This window comes from Prionailurus viverrinus, chromosome D1, assembly GCF_022837055.1.
Source record: "Prionailurus viverrinus isolate Anna chromosome D1, UM_Priviv_1.0, whole genome shotgun sequence".
Taxonomy (NCBI): domain Eukaryota; kingdom Metazoa; phylum Chordata; class Mammalia; order Carnivora; family Felidae; genus Prionailurus; species Prionailurus viverrinus.
This window is the reverse complement of record NC_062570.1, coordinates 33,859,149-33,881,362: the sequence shown is the minus strand read 5'-3', so window position 1 is coordinate 33,881,362 and position 22,214 is coordinate 33,859,149. Positions and strand designations below refer to the sequence as shown.

Below are 22,214 nucleotides of genomic sequence, written 5' to 3'. Positions count from 1 at the left end.
AAGCTTGTTATGTGTCCTGCACCTGAGAGTACTATTATATTAAAAAAGAGTCATACATTGTCCAGGGCCTGGCACTCCAGAAAGTGTTTTTGGTGAATGCTGTTTGCACTCTATTGTTATGTTTTGGCTGCTCTATCCCACCAGTCAGTCCTCTGCAGAGCTTCTCCTCACTTGTAGTGGTGGAATGTTTGGACTTTCAATCAGATGTGTTTTGATTTTTTTGTTGAAGTAACCCTGGAAAATAAAAAGAAAGAAAGAAGAAAGAAAGAAAGAAAGAAAGAAAGAAAGAAAGAAAGAGAAGGGAACCTTGACCTCATAAAAAAAGAAAAATGAAAGGGGAGAAAAAAAAGAGAATCAAAAAACCATGAGGCTAATTACAGACAAGGAGAAATGAAAATAAAGAAGAAAGAGAAACAATGGAAAAAGGATAGAATGAAAATGCATGAAAATGCATGAATAAGAATTGACCAAAAATAAATCAGAAACTATAAGTCTGATTTAAAAAAAAGGAAGAGGGAAGGAAAATGTAAATAAAATAATAAAAGAGAAAAACAGTTTGTCTGTTGGTGCCTGGGAACGGTGGCTGTGCTGCTCTGGTGGAGAGGCTGGCTGCATTGGATGAGTCAGTCTTGCTCCAGTAAATAAGCAGTTGCCAGGCACAGAGGGGCAGGGTTTTGCCCTGCCTCCACTGGGGGCTGTTGTGCTTCTCTCTGAAGTCCCACCATATTGATGCTGAGGGGAAAAATGGTGACATTCCAGGCTCTTCTCCCCATACCAGGGACCTCAAACCATGCTGTTCAGGCAGTCAGTTTTCCCTGCTCCACAGTTCTGCACCTTCTAGGTGCTAGGCTAATCAAAGTCGTAAAGGACCCAACTCTCCCCTGTTCCAGAGTGGAGTCTCTCCAACCTGCAGATAAAAGACCACTGGCTGGCACCTGCAGGGTCTTTTGTCCTGGTGGAGGCAATAAACCACCTTTCCAAAATACTCCAGGAAGGGACCTGCTCTATCCCAGTGCACCAAGAGATTGCTACACTGCGCTATGTGCTCTGGGGTCAGGTCCTTTCTCCCCAGGAATGCACACCATGTCTCCTGGCTTCACTCTGGAGAAAGCTGCGCACTTTTGAAAGCTCCAAGTTTCAGTTCGAAGAGCTGTTTGGAAAAAACCCAAACAACAACAACAACAAAAAAAAAAACAGAAAAAAAAATGACATTCTCCATATTTCTCCTTCCCCAGTCTGTGGTCCAGAGGGGTTTTCCTCTTGTGCTACCTCAATGCTGCACTTTCACAACCTTCCCTCTGTCTCTCCACAGAAAGGGTTTCATCCCCTCCATGCCTATGCTGTTTTATCTCCCCCAATTCACATACCCACACCTCGATCCTTCCAAGCTATCTCCGTCCAACTGTGGAAGTCTTTCTGCGACTCTGCGTATCGATTTCCTGGGTGTTCCAAGTGATATGAGCTCAATACAGCTGTGTTTGAGAGATGAGGAAAATCCCGGTCCTCCTATTTCTCCACTGTCTTAACTCCTTCCTCCTTTTCTCTATCAATTCTTATCTCCTCTCAATTACAAGCACATATCTTTTTTGTTATATACATATCTTTTAATGTTTTTGTGCCATGCATTATACTGCTGTATAATGGACATAAAATAATTATGTCAAATTGGTTAAAATAAATCCCTCAGATACAGTAGACTTGTAGACATATCTCCCAGGTTCTCTTTTAGATTCAAAAGTGTGTGTGTGTGTGTGTGTGTGTGTGTGTGTGTGTGTTGGTCTCTATGTCATGTGTTCTTTTAGTCCAGGGTCCTCAACCCACAGCTGCCCACCAGAATTACTTGGGGAACTAATCAAAAGTATCTTCACAAAAATCGAGTGAAAGCAATATTAATATTAATGAAGTATCAGACCTAATTGAATAATTGCTACCAATGAAGTGAAATTTTTAATTGAAATTTAAATAATTCAATTTTTAAATGTATTTTAAAACAACTACAGTTAATTTTGTATAATGTTAAAGTAAAATATGCAGTAAAACTCTAATATAGGAAGTGGATGACACAAGATTACCTTCTCTACATGTAACCTCTATTTTTCCAAAGGAAGCCCCAAATAGACTTTCTTGCCAGCACCTTCACCTTTTGTTCAAGGTGCTCATATTAGTGTTTCAAAATTAAAATTGATAATCATAATTAAAGCATGTCATTTTTTGAAACAGTCTGTCTGTGGACCCCACATAATATGAAACCATTATCTGCTAATAATTATATGTTTAAATTTTGAGTTAGTGCCTTTTGCATGTGTAGATAACCTGTGGTTTTATTAGAAATGTATCCCATGAATGGATAAAGAAGATGTGGTATATATATATACACAATGGAGTATTACTTGGCAATCAAAAAGAATGAAATCTTGCCATTTGCAACTACATCGATGGAACTGGAAGGCATTATGCTAACTGAAATTAGTCAGTCAGAGAAAGACAAAAATCATATGACTTCACTCATATGAGGACTTAAAGAGACAAAACAGATGAACATAAGGGAAGAGAAATAAAAAAAATATAAAAACAGGGAGGGGGACAAAACAGAAGTGACTCATAAATATGGAGAACAAACTGAGGGTTTCTGGAAGGGTTGTGGGAGGGGGGATGGGCTAAATGGGTAAGGGGCATTAAGGAATCTACTCCTAAAATCATTGTTTCACTATATGCTAACTAATTTGGATGTAAATTTTTAAAAATAAAAAAAATAATAAATTAAATAGTAAAAAAAAAGAAAAGAAAGAAAAGAAATGTATCACAGAAAAGTTGAAGAATTTTGATTTATTATCATTGCTTCTGGTAGAATTAACATTTTCTTTTTCATAGCTTCAGCTCCTACTTTTGCACTGAATCAAATGAAGAAAACAATAATTATTACCAAAGACCAAGAAGTCATCATAGAGTGCAAACCCCAAGGCTCTCCAAAACCAACCATTTCTTGGAAGAAGGGAGACAAAGCAGTTAGAGAGAATAAAAGGTTAGAAGTCTATTTCATAATTCAAACTCTTAACATCAAACATTTTTTTGAAGTTTCAGGTGATACAGACAGAGTATACAAGAAAGAGTTTTTGCAGTTATAATGAACTATATTTCATGAACAGATTAAAATATGGTTTGTCTATATAGCGATTAAAAAGAATTCAGATTTCTACTTCAATATGATCAGATTTCTTTGCCTCTATGGTGTTTCAGTAGTGATGGGAATTTCACCAGGTTATGAAGAAATCACACACTTTGATTAAACTAGTTATTTTTGCTTTCATTTAGGGTCTGCAGATTTGGAGACTCACAAGTTATCTATAATAATTTACTTTAATGTTAATATTTAAATGATATAAACATGAATCTTTTGGGTAATCACTTTATGGCAGAGTATTTTCAGGCAAGATTTGTGTCTAGATTTGTACTTCTTTTTTCAATCTCGTTGAGGCAAAATAATATAGAATTACTTCAGTTGCCATAGACAAATGAGAAATGTTCAGAGGAATATTTAATGTGTACAGATTTGGTTTTGGTAAGCAAAACCAAAGGACATCACAGTAGTACAAATGGGAAAAAAAATGATGAGAGAATCAAACCATCATAGGACTGTGTTTGCCAAGTTCAAAAGCCCATGCTCTATTAATTATTACCATATTTGTGTTGTAAATGATGATTCAGCTTTGAGAAAATAATATCCTCTAATATGTTGAAATGAGGTTGCATAGGTTGTTTTAAAGTGTTATTTATCATTTTATCGATAAGTATAAGCAGATCATGCTTTGTTTTATATCTGCCTGGATCTAAGTAATCATATAGAAAAATTAATTGATGTCAGTATTAGGGGTCCATTTGAATAATTCTTTAGGTAATTTTGGAATATTTTGAAATATTTGAAAATTTACTATAGAAATTTTTCTTTCCCCTTCTAATCGGAGAATCACTGATTTAAATTGCCTGTCTCAGATGAGGTAACTTACAGACTAATTGGTTCAGTTCAGGCCCAAGGATGATATATGATGCCTGAAAAGGGTGATCATCTATAATTAAAATGGGTTATACTGATCGTCTTGTTTTGAAAGAGAATTTATCTTTGTTATTCAGGCAGGGTGGGAGGTACAAAATCATAAATATGTGTATATATGGTTAAAATGCATATGATTGAATTGAATTTTTTGTATTGTTGCTCATAGAAATTTAAACAAACAAAAACAAAACCTGGCACAACCCTTATTAAAGCAGAAGAAAATATTTTTGTAGAATTAGATCAAAAAGTTTATCATGTTTTTTAATGCATCAAAGATTTTTATATCATCAAAATGTATTTGCCATATTGGTACAAACCACTACATTTGAAATGCATTGTGTTGTTCATGGGTGGCATGCGAGTCTTATCCTATTTATTTCAGTTCACCACCAGAGAATTTTCCTCAGAAAATATACATAGACATCACTGATGAGTTTAAAAAATTAGATAACATCTCATTTGTTAAAGCAAATGTATTGAGAAAGGAACAGGATTAATGAATTTTCTGTTACAACAAATATAAACATACTAAACTTTTTTTTTTCCAGAAGTTGAAAAACAGTTTGTGAATTTTCCAGTTTTCTTGATTCCTTTTCTCCTCACTGCTATCCCTTCAGGTTAGTGAGACATATACACTGGCTTCAAACTCAGATCACTCAGTTTTCCAGATGTCAAATACTCTGGTCAAAGTGCTATTCAGGAAGGAGGCTAAAATGTGAAATATTTGTGTTTTTATTTATTCAAGTAAAAGCAAGACTGGGCTACATTTAATCAGCCTTTTGCTACTCTGATCTGTATGTTTATGTTTGTAAACTCTGATCTAGATGTTTATGTTTATAAACTGATTTAATTTAATGACTACAGAGGCATTTTTACACTTAAAATTGACAGGCACACTTGCAAAATATTGTCTTTACTAATGTACAGTATGTTACCTTATTTTGTAGTTCCAGGTTTCATTAAAAATACATTCTAAATAGAAATTTAAAAATATTAAGCATCAAGTATTAAAATAAAAGGCTAAGACTTAAATAATAATAGAAAGAATTCCATAAAGTAATGTAAGAAGACATATGTAGATATTTGAAAAAATTGCATGCCAAACATATGAATAGAAACTTGAAAATTAAAATTTCCAATGTATATATTATACATTCTTAAATAGAATTTCAGTTTCATATGACACCTTATTTTCTTATAGAAATTTTAGGTCACTTCTCTGTTATAAAGCACACCAACTGATAAGAGTTGTAAATAAAAATTTAAGTGGAGGTGTTAGAAAACTGTTAAGGGTTTGATATCTTTGTGTCTTGCATATTTCACATTAGGGTTACAAATTCAAATCATGTTTTATTTCCTTGGAATACAAGTATATTCACCATTCGTGTGATCTACATCAAATAGGTTCCCCAATCACTCAACCCCCAATAACTGTAGGTTATTCTTCTAATAAGAAATGTTAAATGAATTAGTCTTGTCCTTCATTCACAATTTTCACAGTTATTTTGGATCACTTCAAATTAAAGATTGAAACAGCAAATGGCAATTTCCTATATGGACATATAGAGATTAGTATTATATTGGAAGAAAGGAGTTAAAATAATATATATTATAAAAGAAACATGTAAATATGAAAAATAAAACATTTTAAATGCATAAAATGCATAAAATTATGTCCATAGCAATAGCATAAAAATGTAATGAAAGATGTTAATTGCAGAAAAATATCATTTAATTATCTGAAAACTAGTCAGAACCTCAAAAAAAAATAATTGAAAGCTTGGGTCAATAGCAATTTAACTCTAAATTGTAAATGCAATGTTGTAACAACTGAAGTTAACAGTTAATCATTTGTTTTATCAACAGAATGTCAAATTACATACTGACTTTTCTTTTTCTGTAAAATTTTGATTGAATCTTTCAGATTTTGTTTGGTTTGTTTTGGAAGGGGATCTTCTTTGTCTTTTTTTTTCTTTTCTTGTATTTATCTGTTCTGCTAAGGAAGTATATAAATCATTATCCTAAAATTTACAGTCCAGTAGGTAATAACTAGAGCATAATATGACTTTTAGAAGAATTTTGATTAACAAGTTGTTATCAAAATATATTTCAAAATATTTCATTCATTTGGTCCTAAATTATGCACCTAAAGTATATTTTAAAATAAGTTATATTAGAATTTGTGAGTGGTTTGTAGTTATTTCTTGTTTATATCACAGAATGTTCAGTATGAATTGATGCTTAAATAGTAAGTCACATTATTATTGACAATGATGATGACTGCTATAGCAGTCATGAAGTTATGAAGTTATGAAACAGTTCAACATTGTGAGTAATAGTATATAATCCAGTGTATAAATCAAGACTTCATTTCCTGGCTTATCATGAAAACTATGAGCTTTCAACAAGTTGCTTAATTAATTAATTTATTTATTTTTTGCTTATAAAACTAGAATTCAAAACACTAACCACATTGGATTGTGAGAATTGAATGAAATTTTGTAAAATACACTGGCTGGTGTATAGCATTTAATAAACGCTCAATGAATGTTATTTGTGATGATGATGCTGTTGCTGCTGATGGTTAGTGGTGGTGGTGATGATGGTGGAATCAGTTGAGCCTTTGAACCTTTGAATACTGACATATATTTTTGTTACTAATAATTCTGGAAAGTTTTACCACTCCCTTTTTCTTTCTCCAGTAATTCTAGAATGAATTCTAGAGATTTAAGTTATTATCTCGGATTAAAGGAGTCTCCATGTGATAAATATGCTGTTCATTAAATCTGTGCCTCTAAAGTGATATTCTTTGTCCATCAGAGCCTGAAATCTTCACTTCTCATCATTTATGGCATGACTATTCTCATCAACCTTACCTACTCCTAGTTCAATATCTCTTGGATAGTTTCTGATAGCAGACTGAACATTTACTTCTGTAATCAGTATTATAGGCCATGTGCAAACAGATGAATGTATGTGGAGAGTTAATGGAAACAGAAAAGGCTTTTAAAGGATTTTTTACTTTCTCTTTTTTTTTTCTTTTAAGGAAACTTCACATTTGCCCCATCACTTTTAAAGATCACTAGCACACATTCATTTAGATTTCTTAATCAGTCATGTCCATTTTCATACTAAACTAATAAGCTCCAGGAGTACTAAGACGTGAAATGTTCCATGGAGATTTTCTCCTCTAGTATATTTTCATTCAAAATGTTCTGCTCATCAAACTTATATTGGATTTTCACTTCAGCTCATTATTTCCATTACTTAGCCATTAACTTTTGTTAAAATATAATCACCCAGAAGCACTCCAGCAGTGCACAAATATTAAGCCTTCATTATTACATGTTCAATTTCCTGTACTTTTTGTGGGCAAAGACAATCTTGGCTAAAATGAAAAATACTTAGTTTTTGGTTAAGACACAGTTTTTGTTGTTGTTTTTATTGTTCTGTTTTGTTTCCTTTCCATGTGCACATATATAAATTATTATTGAACCCCATGGAATGTGCCATTCATGTTTAAAAATTATTTACAATTATTGAAATATTAAAATGGTTAAAGTACAAATTTTCATTTCTAGGCAGAGGGGATACCAGTGTTAGAAATATGGACTATAATCCAAATGGGTGCTAAAGAAATCCTGCATCCAAAAAAATAAAACTTATCCTATGAAGGGACAGGATTATAGTGTAATTTCTCTTTTATGGTACTGTCCAAAATCCCTTGTAATATTCCCCTGCTCACCAAAGGAGCTTCAGAACAATGCAGTTTTCAACTTATTCATTTAACACACACAGAAAATTGCACTTGAAGTACCCATTAGTTGGCTTCTAGTGGGAATTCATGTTGTGTTTATTAGGCAAAAATTATCAGGCTTACATATTGACTCATAGACATATGGAAAAATATGTTTGTAGTGCAGGCCCTAAAGGACATTGTTACTGAGGGGAAAATAGGGTCTTCTTTTTCAAAGGAAGAAGAAGAATTCATGGGGATAATTAGAGTCTTGTTTTTGTCCCTTTGTTTCCACCTACATGCTGTGTTTGCTAATGAACAAGCTGTTTTGTTGTTTCCTCTGTGACAATGTCTTTTACATATTAAGAACATAAAACAATGTAGACCCTAGGTATCTTGTTTTTTTTTTTTCAGTGTCTAAGAAATTATATAATGAGAGAAAATGAGCTTTCATATACCAAGAGTATATCAGTTCACTTCCTTTGTAGATTAAAATCTATGCTTCAAAGGAATAAAATGATCAAAATGACATTATTTATCTAAAGGAAGAGAAGGTTGATAACTGTCTTCATAAGATTTAATACCTATGAACAGCTTACAATATACGATATGTTATCACTTGGGGATTCTTACTCGCTATTCCAAAGTTCCACCAAGTTTAAGGGGATGAGAAGAAAATGGCCTCACATTCATTGTGATGAGGTTAGGAAGCTGACTTCCTGGTTTCCATGAAAACTAATGGCAGAAGGCTCTGCCTAATTTACTTTCACCACCTTCCTTTTAAAATGCCAGTAGAAACACAAAAGAGGAAAAATGCAGTCATAGCAGCATTGGAAATTATGAATATAGATCAACAAATTCTTGGCTCCTAAGAAGAATCACCCTTTCAAATAAAATGGACCCAATTAAGAAATGATCAATAGCTTGTTCAAGCCTGGACCTCTGAAACTCAACAAAATCAATGTAAGAGCTGGTAGAGGGAGTCTTTCACTAACCTCTGCTTTATTTCCATATCTACCAAATTCAGTAACTCAGCCTCACTACAATGTTTGACTTGAAAACCTCTATTACATAGAAGCCACTCTTTAAGGTGGCAAACTATTACTATCCCTATTCTATCCACAATAATTCAAAATAAATTTGGAGATTATGAATCCAGCAATAGGATGAGAGAAGACATAAATGCTAGGATTTAAGTGATTCATAAATAAATAGGATGAGAGAAGACATAAATGCTAGGATTTAAGTGATTCATAAATAAGCAATGATGTCAATAATTAGTGATATAAATGAAAAAATATTGAATATAAATGAAGAATATTGAAATCCATGGATACTGGCAATCATATAATTCTATGTACTACTTCTGGCCAGAGGGGCTATGCACTGTTTCAAATTTTCCAGGAGGCACATTACCTCTACATAAGATGTGAGAGGTGGGAAGCAATATTTTGCCTCAGTCTGAATGAGTTGCATAGAGCCTTACTAACCTCAGAACAATTTGACATGGGTTTGTTCAACTGACTGGTGTCAAGATTGATGTCTGAGGAAAAGACTCTGGGACACTGACAGAAATACCAAAGGGAGACAAGGAAAACTAAGAACATTTCCAACAGATAAAACTAAGCCCGTAAACATGGGAACACAAAAGTATAAAACACAGAGACTATCAATATAGTATACACTATTCACAAGTTATCTCTAAGAGATGGATTATGTATAATTCTAATTTTGTGCTTTTCTGTATTTTACAAGTTATATGTAATTATTGTCTATAATTATTCATATAGAATTGTATACACAAAGAAATTGTATATAATTTTTATGCACTGTCCTTATAATCAGTAAGTAAAGTTAAGGTAAACACCACAAATTTGTAGTGTTGTAGGAGGAACTTTCTTAAGATAATATATTTCTAATCGCATAATTCAAATAGTTTAGATTTGATCAGAACATATGAAAAGATAAAAAACACTAATCCTCCTGCTACATTTTTTTTCCATCTTCAGAGAGAAAAACTACTTGGTATTGAAAACAATTCAAGCTTCTTGGCCTAATCTTTTAGAGGTGTATTATAGAAGAATTTATGTAATTTACCCTAGATATTCAGTTGTAATTCTATAAGAATAGGCCCCTCTCTTATTCTACCATCATTTCAATCAACAGGCCAATTGAACATACCTTCACTCAGTAGAGAATTAGATTTTCAAATGAAATGAAGCATATGGTTAACCATTGTACCCTGGGTTTCCCTTTCTTTCCTTTTCTTTTTGACAATGCCCAAGTTTAGGCCCTTAACATGTCTCAAGTAGCAAACATCCTAAATTATACTTTTCATTTGTGTCCATTTTCTCTCCCCATATAAACCATGCTTCACCCTATAGCCCAAGGAATCTTACCAAAGCACAGCTTTGAGTGTGTCATCCTCTTGCTGAAGCTACTGATCTGAATCTTCTATTGAATACAACCATAATTCATGAGTACATTTGAAATTCTCCATTTTATTTCCACATTTATTCACTAATCCATCTGACAAATATAAGGTTGAACTATATGAAATTGCCATTTTTTGTCTGTTAGAAATGAGTGAATAACAAAAATTTCATATGGTTCTATCTAATATTTTAAGTGCCTATATATGTCAGTGCTTGGTGCCAGGAACAGAGTTATGAATGAAACACAAAGGGTACTACCAACATGGAGTTCAGAGTCTATACCTGCCTTATTAACTGTTCAGCTGTCTTTCTCTCTCCATGTGTCTGTCTCTACTCATTTCTGCCCTCCTCCCAAAAAACCCTAAGTATTCTAACCTCAAACTGCATGGATGCTCACAATTCCCTCAAACAGGTTCTTCATTTTCTCACCTGATAACCTGTACTCAAACATCCCTTTCTCTCTCTCTCCTCCTTTCCTTATAGCTTGTTGGTCAATCTCGATGACATTTGAAATCCTAACTCAAAGGAAAAGACTGTCTTATACTTTCTCATTATTGAAAATGCTCAAACTGATATAATTGCTAAGAAGCTGAGTTAGTGGGAAGTTAGATAAATGATATGTCAACTTCTAACTTTTATTTAGTTTCAATATGTGCCAGTTCACAACCCTGTTATTTAGATATTGCCATCTTTGACATATAAGTTTTCAGTTATAAACTCAAAGAGATTGTGACTTGTTTAAAGTCGCCCATCGCAAAGCTGAGCTTTAAAGCCAAGCTTGCTGCTAGTCAATGATTCTATGATGATTATAGCAATCAAATTGTTTAGCAGTGATGCTGCATTTCAATCTACATGAAGAATAGTGATAGACTTCCTTTTATGTGGTAAAGATTTAGCTCCCCAGTTTGTACTAAAAAGCTGTATGATCAACTTTATCAGCTATTTTCACACACACACACACACACACACACACACACACACATGTGAGTGCACACATACATACACACACATCCCTCACAAAAGGCCAGAAAACCTTCCAAATAAAGAACTTAATTTAAATCTAATTTTACTTCCAATAAAAGATGCAAACTGAAAAACTAAGACACAGTGGCCAAAATTTCATCTTACTTTTACTTTTCTCTTTCTTACTCTGTGGTAAGTTAGACTACATTGATGTTGATTGGCCATCTAATTATAAGAAATATTTATTGTCCTTTTTATCAATTACACATTAATCAATTGATCAGATGCTATTGACAAAATAATTCTAAAGATTGCATTATAGGATGTTTCTTGGCTGTGCTTTTATACTTTTCCCCTTGTAGATCTCCATTGTTTTGAGACGTATTCAAGTGTTTCTAAACTTGATCTACATTAGACAATGAATAAGCACAAATAATTCAAACTTACTGAGTAACAATGTGCTCACACCATGCCAAATAGTTTAATGCAAGTGGAAAAACAAAGGGATTCTCACATTTTCAAACATTCTACTCTTAACAGTATGTTTAGATAATATAACATTTGATTTCAAATCTTCAAATTGACGATATCCATTCGAACACAGAAGATGTGCATGTAAAATGTCTTTAATTATTTGTTGCTCATATATCCCAAGTTTAAGATTCCAGAAAATCTATAAAGATTTCTTTTCAAAAGCCTTCATCTTTTTTTCCTGATCTTACCACCAGTTTTTCTTGTTTCCACTTAAAAAAAAAAAAAAAAAGAATGTTATACGTAACAAGACAGACCATAACTCACAAGGGAGATAACACTAAAGAAGTCAGTTAATAGACTGTAAACTACAAGATAATCCTGGCTCTGTTGTGCTATGAACACCTCCAGTTTGTAGCATTGCATCTCTAGCTAATTACCAATTTAACAAACAGTTCATAAATTTTACTTCTGACTATGGTTCATTTACCCCAGTTACTATAAATTGCTGCACAAGGTGCCTGGTTATGCTTTCCACATAGGCACAACTTGAACAATCCATTAATTGTTTAAAGACTTTTCTTATCCAAAAGCCCCCCAGACTACAACTTCCAGCTTAATTTGTCCTTAATACAAACAACATCTAAAATACATGGGAATTCAAGCATCTATGTACAAGTTGGTGGCTGATCCTATTATCTCCCCAAGTGACTCTTCATTGAATATAAAATAGTGAAGAGAGAAGATTCTGAGAATGTTTAGAAAAAAGTATTTTATAATGGAGATTTTTAGCTTCCTTTGAGAGTTACATAGTCACTTCTTTTCAGTTTTTGCATAAATCACAATCTAATTTAACTATGGTTGATTAATGATGGGAATTAGAGGGCTGGTTACAAAATTAAGGCATAGACCTAATAACCTTGATGACAGTGAAAAACAACCTGCAGATCATTTTCATAAAAAATAATCTCAGAGCTGCTGGGTGGCTCAGTCAGTTAAGTATCCAACTCTTGATTTAGGCTCAGGTCATGACCTCATGGTTCTTGAGATATAGCCCTGCATGGGGCTCTGCACTGACAGTGTGGAGCCTGTGTGGGATTCTCTCTCTCTCTCTCTCTGTCTCTCTCCCTCCCTCCTCTCTCCCCCCTGACACTCTCTCTCTCCCCTTCAAAATAAATAAATAAACTTCTAAAATTAAAAAAAAATAACCTAAACAAATTTTATCATTAGCATGCTTATTTTGTTTGGGTAACAGAATTATTTATGAATATATAGATGATAGATAAATGATAGATAGATGATTGATAGATAGATAGATAGATGATAGATGACAGATAGATATAAAAATATAGGATGAGTTCTATGTTTTTAGTTGTATCAGGAGGTTTCAGGGTACCAATTTATTTTTGTTTCTGTCTTTTTCTAATTGTAAATGGTAGCTCCACTTCTCCTTTCCCTAATACTATAATATCTAGTACTTTTCTATTAAATTCATTTAGTGAAAACAAAAATTATTAAATATTAAATGTAAGGCATTATGCCAGTCATACCAAGAAAAGTAACAGATACTCCCATTCTCAAAGGAGGCATATGCCTAATAGGCAATAAAACTAATGCATAGATAACTATAACACAAGATATTTATGGTAATAATGCATAGATTTATTAACACAGGATACTTAATATACATTATGTAAGTATTATTTAGGTACCTATTATTATTAGGTAAAAAAACAATAAAATAACTACCCTTTATTGAGAACTGGCTCTTTTATGTCTGCATTACTTTATTTCAATCCTCACAATAAGGTAATATTGTAAGGAAGATGTAAACATTTCTGTTTTAAATAAAGTAAATGAGTCACAAAGAAATTAGAAAATCAGAAAGAGAGCCGAATTCTCTTTGGATTCAAAACCAATTCTTGGTCTATTCCACTATAAAAAAAATAATAATAAATAAATAAATAAATAAATAAATAAAATAAACTTCAATAGTTAAGAAAAGAGAACCTAAAATCTTGATGGAAGGTGAGAGAAAACTGGGATCAACTGTCATTTGAAATGGTTAGTCCTTGGGGTGCCTGGGTGGCTCAGTAGGTTGAGCTTCCGACTTCGGCTCAGGTCATGATCTCATGGTCTGTGAGTCTGAGTCCTGTTTTGGGCTCTGTGCTGACAGCTCAGAGCCTAGAGCCTGCTTCAGATTCTGTGTCCCCCTCTCTCTCTGCCCCTCCCCCGCTCATGCTCTGTCTCCTTCTCTCTGTCAAAAGTAAAAATAATAAACATTGAAATGGTCAGTCCTTGATTAGGATTTTGACATGTAGAGGTGGATTGTATTTTAGAAAGACCATTCGGAATTTGCAAAAGCAGTCATGAATCCAGGACACTTTTGTGAAAAGTTAAGTACTATTATATGGCCATGGTACACATTTTATAGAAATGGAAATAAGCTGGAAAGGTTGAATAGCTGAGGACAAATTATTGAGAATTAGAAACACAGTTTGCATTTATACTTAATTTAGTAGCCAAAAAGTAGTCTTTGAAAGACTCAATTACATCTATTCTTAGACATCCTACTTTTATTACATAATTTTAAAATCTATATATAAGTTTTATGTAACAGAAAACTAAACCAATCTTCTTAAATTAAATGATGACTGAAATATAAAATATATAAATAAATATGATTTAAATTTCTTGATTTTATCAATGAGCTAGCAAGAAAGTTAGGAAGAAATGTTAAAGCCAAGATCTGAGCTTATTTTAGTGATGAAGCCATGCGTGGAATCTGATTTTCACTTCCAAGGCATTTGCTGACATTGAGCATTGGTTTTCACAAGTTGGTGGTGGGCTGAGGAGGAAAAAGACAAAGCTTAGGGCAAGCTCCTGGTAAGACTAGGCCCAGAAATTGGTACCACTGCAGCATAAAACTGAACTTTATATAAATCAATCCACTGAGAAAACCATTAAAAAAATGATCGATTTTGTGTCTTAGTTCTGAAAGGAAAGGGCAAGTCTTCCACTTAGGTGTTGTAATTAAGGGCCAGTAACCCTAATTTATACTACCTAGGTGGCCTGAAAAGTCCAATGTAAGGCTTTAGTTAAGGTAGTCCCAAACAGGAAGCGAACCCAGGTGGTTGAGGTACAACAAAGAATGAAAAGTAATGAAGGTATCAATATGTAGGTAAAAGTAAACAAAAGTTGTCACATAAAACAATACTTTTAACCTCAAAGCTTCAGGGGAAAAAAGACAAAGATATGAAAACAATAATATGATATATATACATATGTATTATACATATATATATACAGAAAGTGAGGGATAAGCAGAAACCATGAAATAATTTAGTAAAGATATCCTAATCATTAAGATATTAGTATAAATATTGAACTAAAATAAAAATCTAGCAATCAACTGCTTATAAGAGATATGTTTAAAGCATAAGAAAATAGGAAAGTTGGAAGCTAAAGATTTATCATTTAAGTACAAGCACAACAAAAAACGTGCTTAACAGTATCAGTTTCAGAACCATGGGGTGCCTAGGCGGCTCAGTTGGTTAAGTGTCTGACTCTTGATTTCAGCTCAGGTCATGATCTCATGGTTTGTGATATTGAGTCTCTTATCAGGGTCTGCAGTGTCAGCTTGGGATTCTCTCTCTCCCTCTCTCTCCATCTGTTTCCTACTCATACACGTGCTCTCTCTCTCTCTCTCTCTCTCTCAGAATAAATAAATAAACTATATATATATATATATATATATAGGTATATATATATATATATATATATATAGGTATATATATATTTTTTTCCAATACCTGTTGTTTCTTGTGCTGTTAATTTTAGCCAGTCTGACAGGTATGAGGTGGTATATCATTGTGGTTTTGATTTGTATTTCCCTGATGTTGAGCACCTAGAAAAATAGACCATAAAAGAAGCATAAAGATGGTCACTATATAATACAAATTTAAGGTGATCAAACATAAAAATTTTGATCTGTACATATAATATTTCCTCAAAATATACAAAATAAAAATTAATAGTTTTAGAAGAAAAAATATGTGAATCCAATATCATAGAATAATTTAACATATCTCCCTTGTATTCCAGAACTTAAAGGAAAATTTATGGCTCTAAGTACTTACATTAGCAAAGTAGAGGTGTCCCTGGGTGACTCAGTCAGTTAAGCAACCGACTCTTGATTTCGGCTCAGGTCATGATCTCATGGGATTGAGCCCTACATCTTCAGGCTCCATGCTGAGAATGTAAAGAGCCTGTTTGGGATTCCCTCTCTCCTCTCTCTATCTCCCCCTGCACATGCACTGTCTCTCTCTCTCAAAATAAATGAACTTAAAAAAGAAAAAAAAAGGAAAGTGAAACTTGAAATTAAAGACCTAAGCATCTATCTTAAGAAGTTAGGAAGGGAACATGAAACTAAACTTAACAGAGAGTAAAGATGGTAATAATAAAAGCAAAAAGTAATTAAATTACAAACAAATATCAAGCACAATTGGAAATGGACAAATCCAAATATTGGTCCTTTAAAAGACTACAAAAAGAGTCCTACATCTCTAGTGATCTAGAACATGAAAGCAGATATAAAAAAATAAGAGGAAAAAATGGAAACATAAGCACAGATTCTGCAGACGAATTGAAAAGGTAATAAAACAATGTGAGGAATAATTGAATGTCAACAAAGTTGAATGCTTACATAAAATGAATAAATAAAACTAACTTAAACTAACTGAAAGAATTGGAAAATACAAATAGTCTACTATTATATGAATAGTTAAAAACATTTACATACACACACTCAATGTACAGTCCTAGATGTTTTTACTGGAAAGTTCTACCCAAGAATAAATGATTCCAATCTTACACAACTATTTCATAGTGTAGAAAAGAGACAAAATAATCTTACTAACTAAATCTAACAAGGGGATTTTGTGAAGTAAGAATACAAACCAAGCACTCTCATGAGTATAGATATAAAAGTTCTAAACAAAACATTTGCAAATAGAAAACAGCAGAATTTAAAAAAAAAGATACTGTGTAACCAAGTTGATCTTCACATAGCAAACCAAGTTGGTTTAACATGGGAAAACCAAACATGGTAATATAATTTACCACATTAATGATTAAACAGGAAAAATGATTAAGTTATCTCAATAGAACAGAAAAACATTTGGGGCGCTTGGGTGGCTCAGTGGGTTAAGCTTCAAACTTCAGCTCAGGTCATGATCTCATGGTTTGTGACTTTGAGCCCCCTGTCAGGCTCTGTGCTGTCAGTTCAGAGCCTGGAGCTTGCTTTGGATTCTGTGTCTCCCTCTCTTTCTGCCCCTCCCCCACTCATGCTTTGTCTCTCTCTGTCTCTCAAAAAATTAATAAATGTTAAAGAAAAATTAAAAAAAAGAATAGAAAAACATTTGATCAAATACATTTGTTTATGTTTTTAAAAAAATCTTAGTGCCTATGGGGGTATAAAAGAAACTTCTTAGACCTCTAAAGGTATCTTTAAATAGATGATGATACATCAATAGATGGTTAGATAGACAAACTTAGAATAGCAAAATATTAGAAGCATTATTCCCTTTGAGAGTGAAAAATAGATAAGAGTTCTGCTATAGCATTCCTTGCCAGCACAGAAAGACAAGAAAATTGAGAAGTAAAAACAAAACTTTTATTTTTGGTAAAATATCTAATTGTATGCATAGAAATTCCAAAATAATCTATAGCAAAGCTATTTGAATTATTTAGAGAGCTTAAATAAATTTTTAAATACAAAACAAAACAGAAATAAATTTGCATTTCTATACACCAAAATAAAGAGTGAGATATTGACAATGGCATCAAGGAATTACTTCTGAACAGGAGGCCTTGGAATTATTTTAGGAGGGAGAAATAGCATGCTTTTAGGATTAGTATTTTTTTTTTATTATTTTGATTTTGATTTAACTTTATCATTTATTTTTAAAAATTTACATCCAAATTAGTTAGTATATAGTGAAGCAATGATTTCAGTAGATTCCTTAATGCCCCTTACCCATTTAGCCCATTCCCCCTCCCACAACCCCTCCAACAACCCTCAGTTTGTTCTCCATATTTATGAGTCTCTTTTGTTTTGTCCCCCTCCCTGTTTTTATATTATTTTTGTTTCCCTTCCCTTATGTCCATCTGTTTTGTCTCTTAAAGTCCCTATATGAGTGAAGTCATATGATTTTTGTCTTTCTCTGACTGACTAATTTCACTTAGCATAATACCCTCCAGTTCCATCCACGTAGTTGCAAATGGCAAGATTTCATTCTTTTGATTGCTGAGTAATACTCCACTGTATGTATATATACCACATTTTCTTTATCCATTCATCCCTTGATGGACATTTGGGCTCTTTCCATACTTTGGCTATTGTTGATAGTGCTGCTATAAACATGGGGGTGCATGTGTCCCTTCAAAACAGCACACCTGTATCCCATGGATAAATGCCTAGTAGTGGAATTACTGAGTCATAGGGTAGTTCTAGTTTTAGTTTTTTGAGAAACCTCCATACTGTTTTCCAGAGTGGCTGCACCAGCTTACATTCCCACCAACAATGCAAAAGAGATCCTCTTTCTCCGCATCCTCGCCAACATCTGTTGTTGCCTGAATTGTTAATGTTAGCCATTCTGACAGGTGTAAGGTTATATCTAATTGTGGTTTTGATTTGTATTTTCCTGATGATGAGTGATGTGGAGCATTTTTTCATGTATCGGTTGGCCATCTGGATGTCTTCTTTGGAGAAGTGTCTATTCATGTCTTTTGCCCATTTCTTCACTGGATTATTTGTTTTTGGGTGTTGAGTTTGAGAAGTTCTTTGTAGATTTTGATACTAACCTTTTATCTGATATGTCATTTGCAAATACCTTCTCCCATTCTGTTGGTTGCCTTTTAGTTTTGTTGATTGTTTCCTTCCCTGTGCCTGTGCTGAAAGCTTTTTATTTTGATGAGGTCCCAGTAGTTCATTTTTGTTTTTGTTCCCTTGTCTCCGGAGATGTGTTGAGTAACAAATTGCCGCGGGCAAGATCAAAGAGGTTTTTTCCTGCTTTCTCCTCGAGGATTTTGATGGCTTCCTGTCTTACCAATTTAAAAAATTATATTTAGTTAAATTATATAACTGAATTTATTTGAATAAATAATGAATAACTTTTCCTAAATTATATTTCACACAAGGCCTATATTCTAAAAGTTATCTATTTCCCCTTTTCTGATGCCAGAAGAGCAACCTTCCTTAAATTCCATACAAAGCAATTACAGAGACAAATGGCTTGCGTTTGGGATTTTTTGCATTCTCCATCATTGCACCCAGCAGTGTCATTGGATTGAGAGAACTAATAATAATAAAATAATAATAATGAGTAATAATACCAATAAACATCCATTGTGTACCAAGGTGTATTACTTAGTAATGTAGAGAAAGAAAAATTCCTACTTTACCCTTTGAGGTCTTCCATCTGGACTAAGTTAAATTTACATAAAACAGGTTAATGAGAAGAAAAAAACCAAAGTTTTATTATGTGCATACAGAGGGCCACTAATGAAATTGAGACCTAAAGAAATGGCCAAGGCAGGCAATTTTTATACATTTTAGACAGAGAAGAAATTTGTGAGGAATTGACAGAATACAGGAAAGAGATGTTCCAGAGTTTTAATTAGTAAGGAATTCTAAGTGGAATTTAGGCTAAAGTAGTAGACTAGAAAAAAAAATAACAAGGTTTGTTTCTACAGCTTTCTCAGTTTTAAAGTTCTTATCTCTGGTGACAGGATGTTTTTACTTCTTTTTTTTTTTAATGTTTATTTTTGAGAGGGAGGAGGGGCAGAGAGTCAGGGAGACTCTCTGACAAAGAACCTGAAGTAGGCTCCATGCTGTGAGCTGTCAAGGCAGAGTCTGACACAGGGTTGGAACTCAAGAACTGTGGGATCATGACCTAAGCTGAAGTCAGACCCTTAACTTACTGAGCCACCCAGACACCTCTGATATCTTTTTACTTCTTAATATAAGGACGTGTTATTCATATGGGAAATTTATTTCCTGTTTTCAGGGGGACAGAGGAGAATCTGAAAGTCCTTACACCAGCTGTTTCTCCAGTAACTTTTATTTAAAACAATTAATATGCTAAAGTGGCACATTTTGGGGTGAACTGCCCTTGGCCCCTACAGTACTTTATAGATGTTATTTATTTTAAAGGTATTTTCAGCACACTGTGGGATGTGTGTGTGCCTGTGCATACAAGTGAGTAGAAATGGAATAAGGGCAGACAGTGTGAAAATGTTTGCCTATAAATTTGATTATGGTATTTTTCTAGAAAAATGTGTAGAATATTTGTGCTTTATCTATAATTTTGTTTTCTGTACTTCTGTTTTTTCTGTTGGAATGCATCGTTTTATATATGCATATTTTGAGGCTTTTCTTTGTTAACATCTATTATAAGATACTGGTTGACATATACTTTAAAACTGACTAAACAAAGAACATGAAGAAAGTTGAAATAATATTTAAGAAATTTGGGGCCTCTGATTTCATTATAGTTATTGCTAAATAAACAAAATATAAAGGAATTGCTTGTTTATTTGTAAAATGATTGGTTGGGCCCCAATTATTTTTTAATTATATCAATTAAGTAATTAATTAAATTTTAGTTTACATACATGTTAGTTAGCATATAGTGCAATAATGATTTCAAAAGTAGATTCCAGTGATTCATCCCCTATGTAAAACACCCAGTGTTTATCCCAACAAGTAGCTTCCTTAATGCCCCTTACCCGAAATGGTAAATGGCCCATCTCCTACCCACAGCCCATGCAGCACCCTTCAGTTTGTTCTCTGTATTCTTATGTTTTTTCCCCTTTCTTCTTTTTATATTATTTTTGCTTCCCTTACCTATGTTCATCTGTCTTGTATCTTAAATTCCTTATATAAGTGAAGTCATATGATATTTGTCTTTCTCTGACTGACTTATTTCACGTAGTATAATATCCTCTAGTTCTATCCATGTAGATGTAAATGGCAAAATTTCATTCTTTTTGATAAACATATATATAGATATGAGTATCTATATCTTTATATCTATATCGATATAGATGACATAGATATCTATATCGATATAGATATAGATAGATATATCACATCTTCTTTATCCATACATCCATCTTTGGACATTTGGGCTCTTTCCAGACTTTGGCTATTATCAATAACACTGCTATAAACATTGGAATGCATATACCATTTTGAAACAACACACCTGTATCCCTTGGATAAATACCTAGTAGTGCAATTTCTGGGTCATAGGGTAGTTCTATTTTTAATTTTTTGAGGAACCTATATATTGTTTTCCAGAGTGGCTGCACCAGTTTGCCTTCCCACCAGCAGTGCAAAAGAGATCCTCTTTCTCCATATCCTCGAAAACATCTGTTGTTGCCTGAGTTGTTAATTTTAGCCATTCTGACTTGTGTGAGATGGTATCTCATTGTGATTTTGATTTGTATTTCCCTGATGATGAGTGATGTTGAGCATTTTTTCACGTGTCTGTTAGCCATCTGGATGTCTTCTTTGGAAAAGTGTCTATTCATGTCTTTTGGCCATTTTTTCCCTGGATTATTTGTTTTTTTGGTGTTGAGTTTGAAAAGTTCTTTATAGATTTTGGACAGTAACCCTTTATATAATATGTAGGACCTCATTTTTTTATATTTATTATTTGTTGATATCATTATTGAAATTGAAAAACTAAATAGAAGTTAACATCACTGTTTACTAGTTGTATGATTTGAGCAATAATAATAACAATAATCAATAACATTTTTTACAGGTTTACAACAGACAAGGAATGTCTGAATTACACGTATTAGCTCATTCACTCCCACAAGGTTGGTTTTTGAGTTATTGTCATTTTACAAAAAAAAGAAAAAAAAAGAAAGGAAAGAAAGAAAGAAAGAAAAAGGAAGAAAGAAAGAGAAAGAAAGAATTCAAACTAGGGACCTGTGAAATAATTTTACGAGCATGTAATAAAGGGTGGTGGCAGTTTTTACATTTTAGAAATCCAGCCATAGTTTATGCTCTTAAACATGTAATAAAGAAATGCTGCGTCTCCTGTTCAAAGCTTGCCTATCTTTCTGAGCTTCAATTTCCTAAACTGTAAGGTGAGACCAGTGATAACTAACTCAGAGGATTTTTGTGAGACATTAAGTTTTTGCATATTGTCTTATGTAGTGTCTAGCACATGGGAAAGCTCAGTAAATATCAACCATCTGCCTTACTAGCAATATCATTAAAGACAGCAATAGTTACTATGTTAAAGGAGGCCAATTATCATCCTCAACTGCAGAGAGAGGGTGAATCCTTGCCTTTTTACATTTGAATTTCACTTTTTAAAAGAGGTAAAATTGGACTTATTTATTTTGTCCTTAATCATCTATTATTTACTTATATTCTGTGCACTGCCCTAATTATTAGTCATTTTATACCACAGAGGTAAAATCCATTGAAATGTTCAAAGTAGTTTTATCTCTCTAGCTATCCACATAATCCACACTA

At 33.2% G+C, this 22,214-nt stretch overlaps 1 protein-coding gene across 1 annotated transcript in view; it reads left to right on the top strand.

Moving 5' to 3' along the window:
- The window catches only part of CNTN5 (contactin 5), a 552,161-nt gene that overhangs the window by 268,989 nt on the left and 260,958 nt on the right, over positions 1-22,214 (top strand). Inside the window, exon 11 of the mRNA XM_047879464.1 lies at positions 2,872-3,022. Coding sequence (XP_047735420.1) covers positions 2,872-3,022 — 151 coding nt within the window. The remainder of the gene's footprint in view (positions 1-2,871; positions 3,023-22,214) is intronic.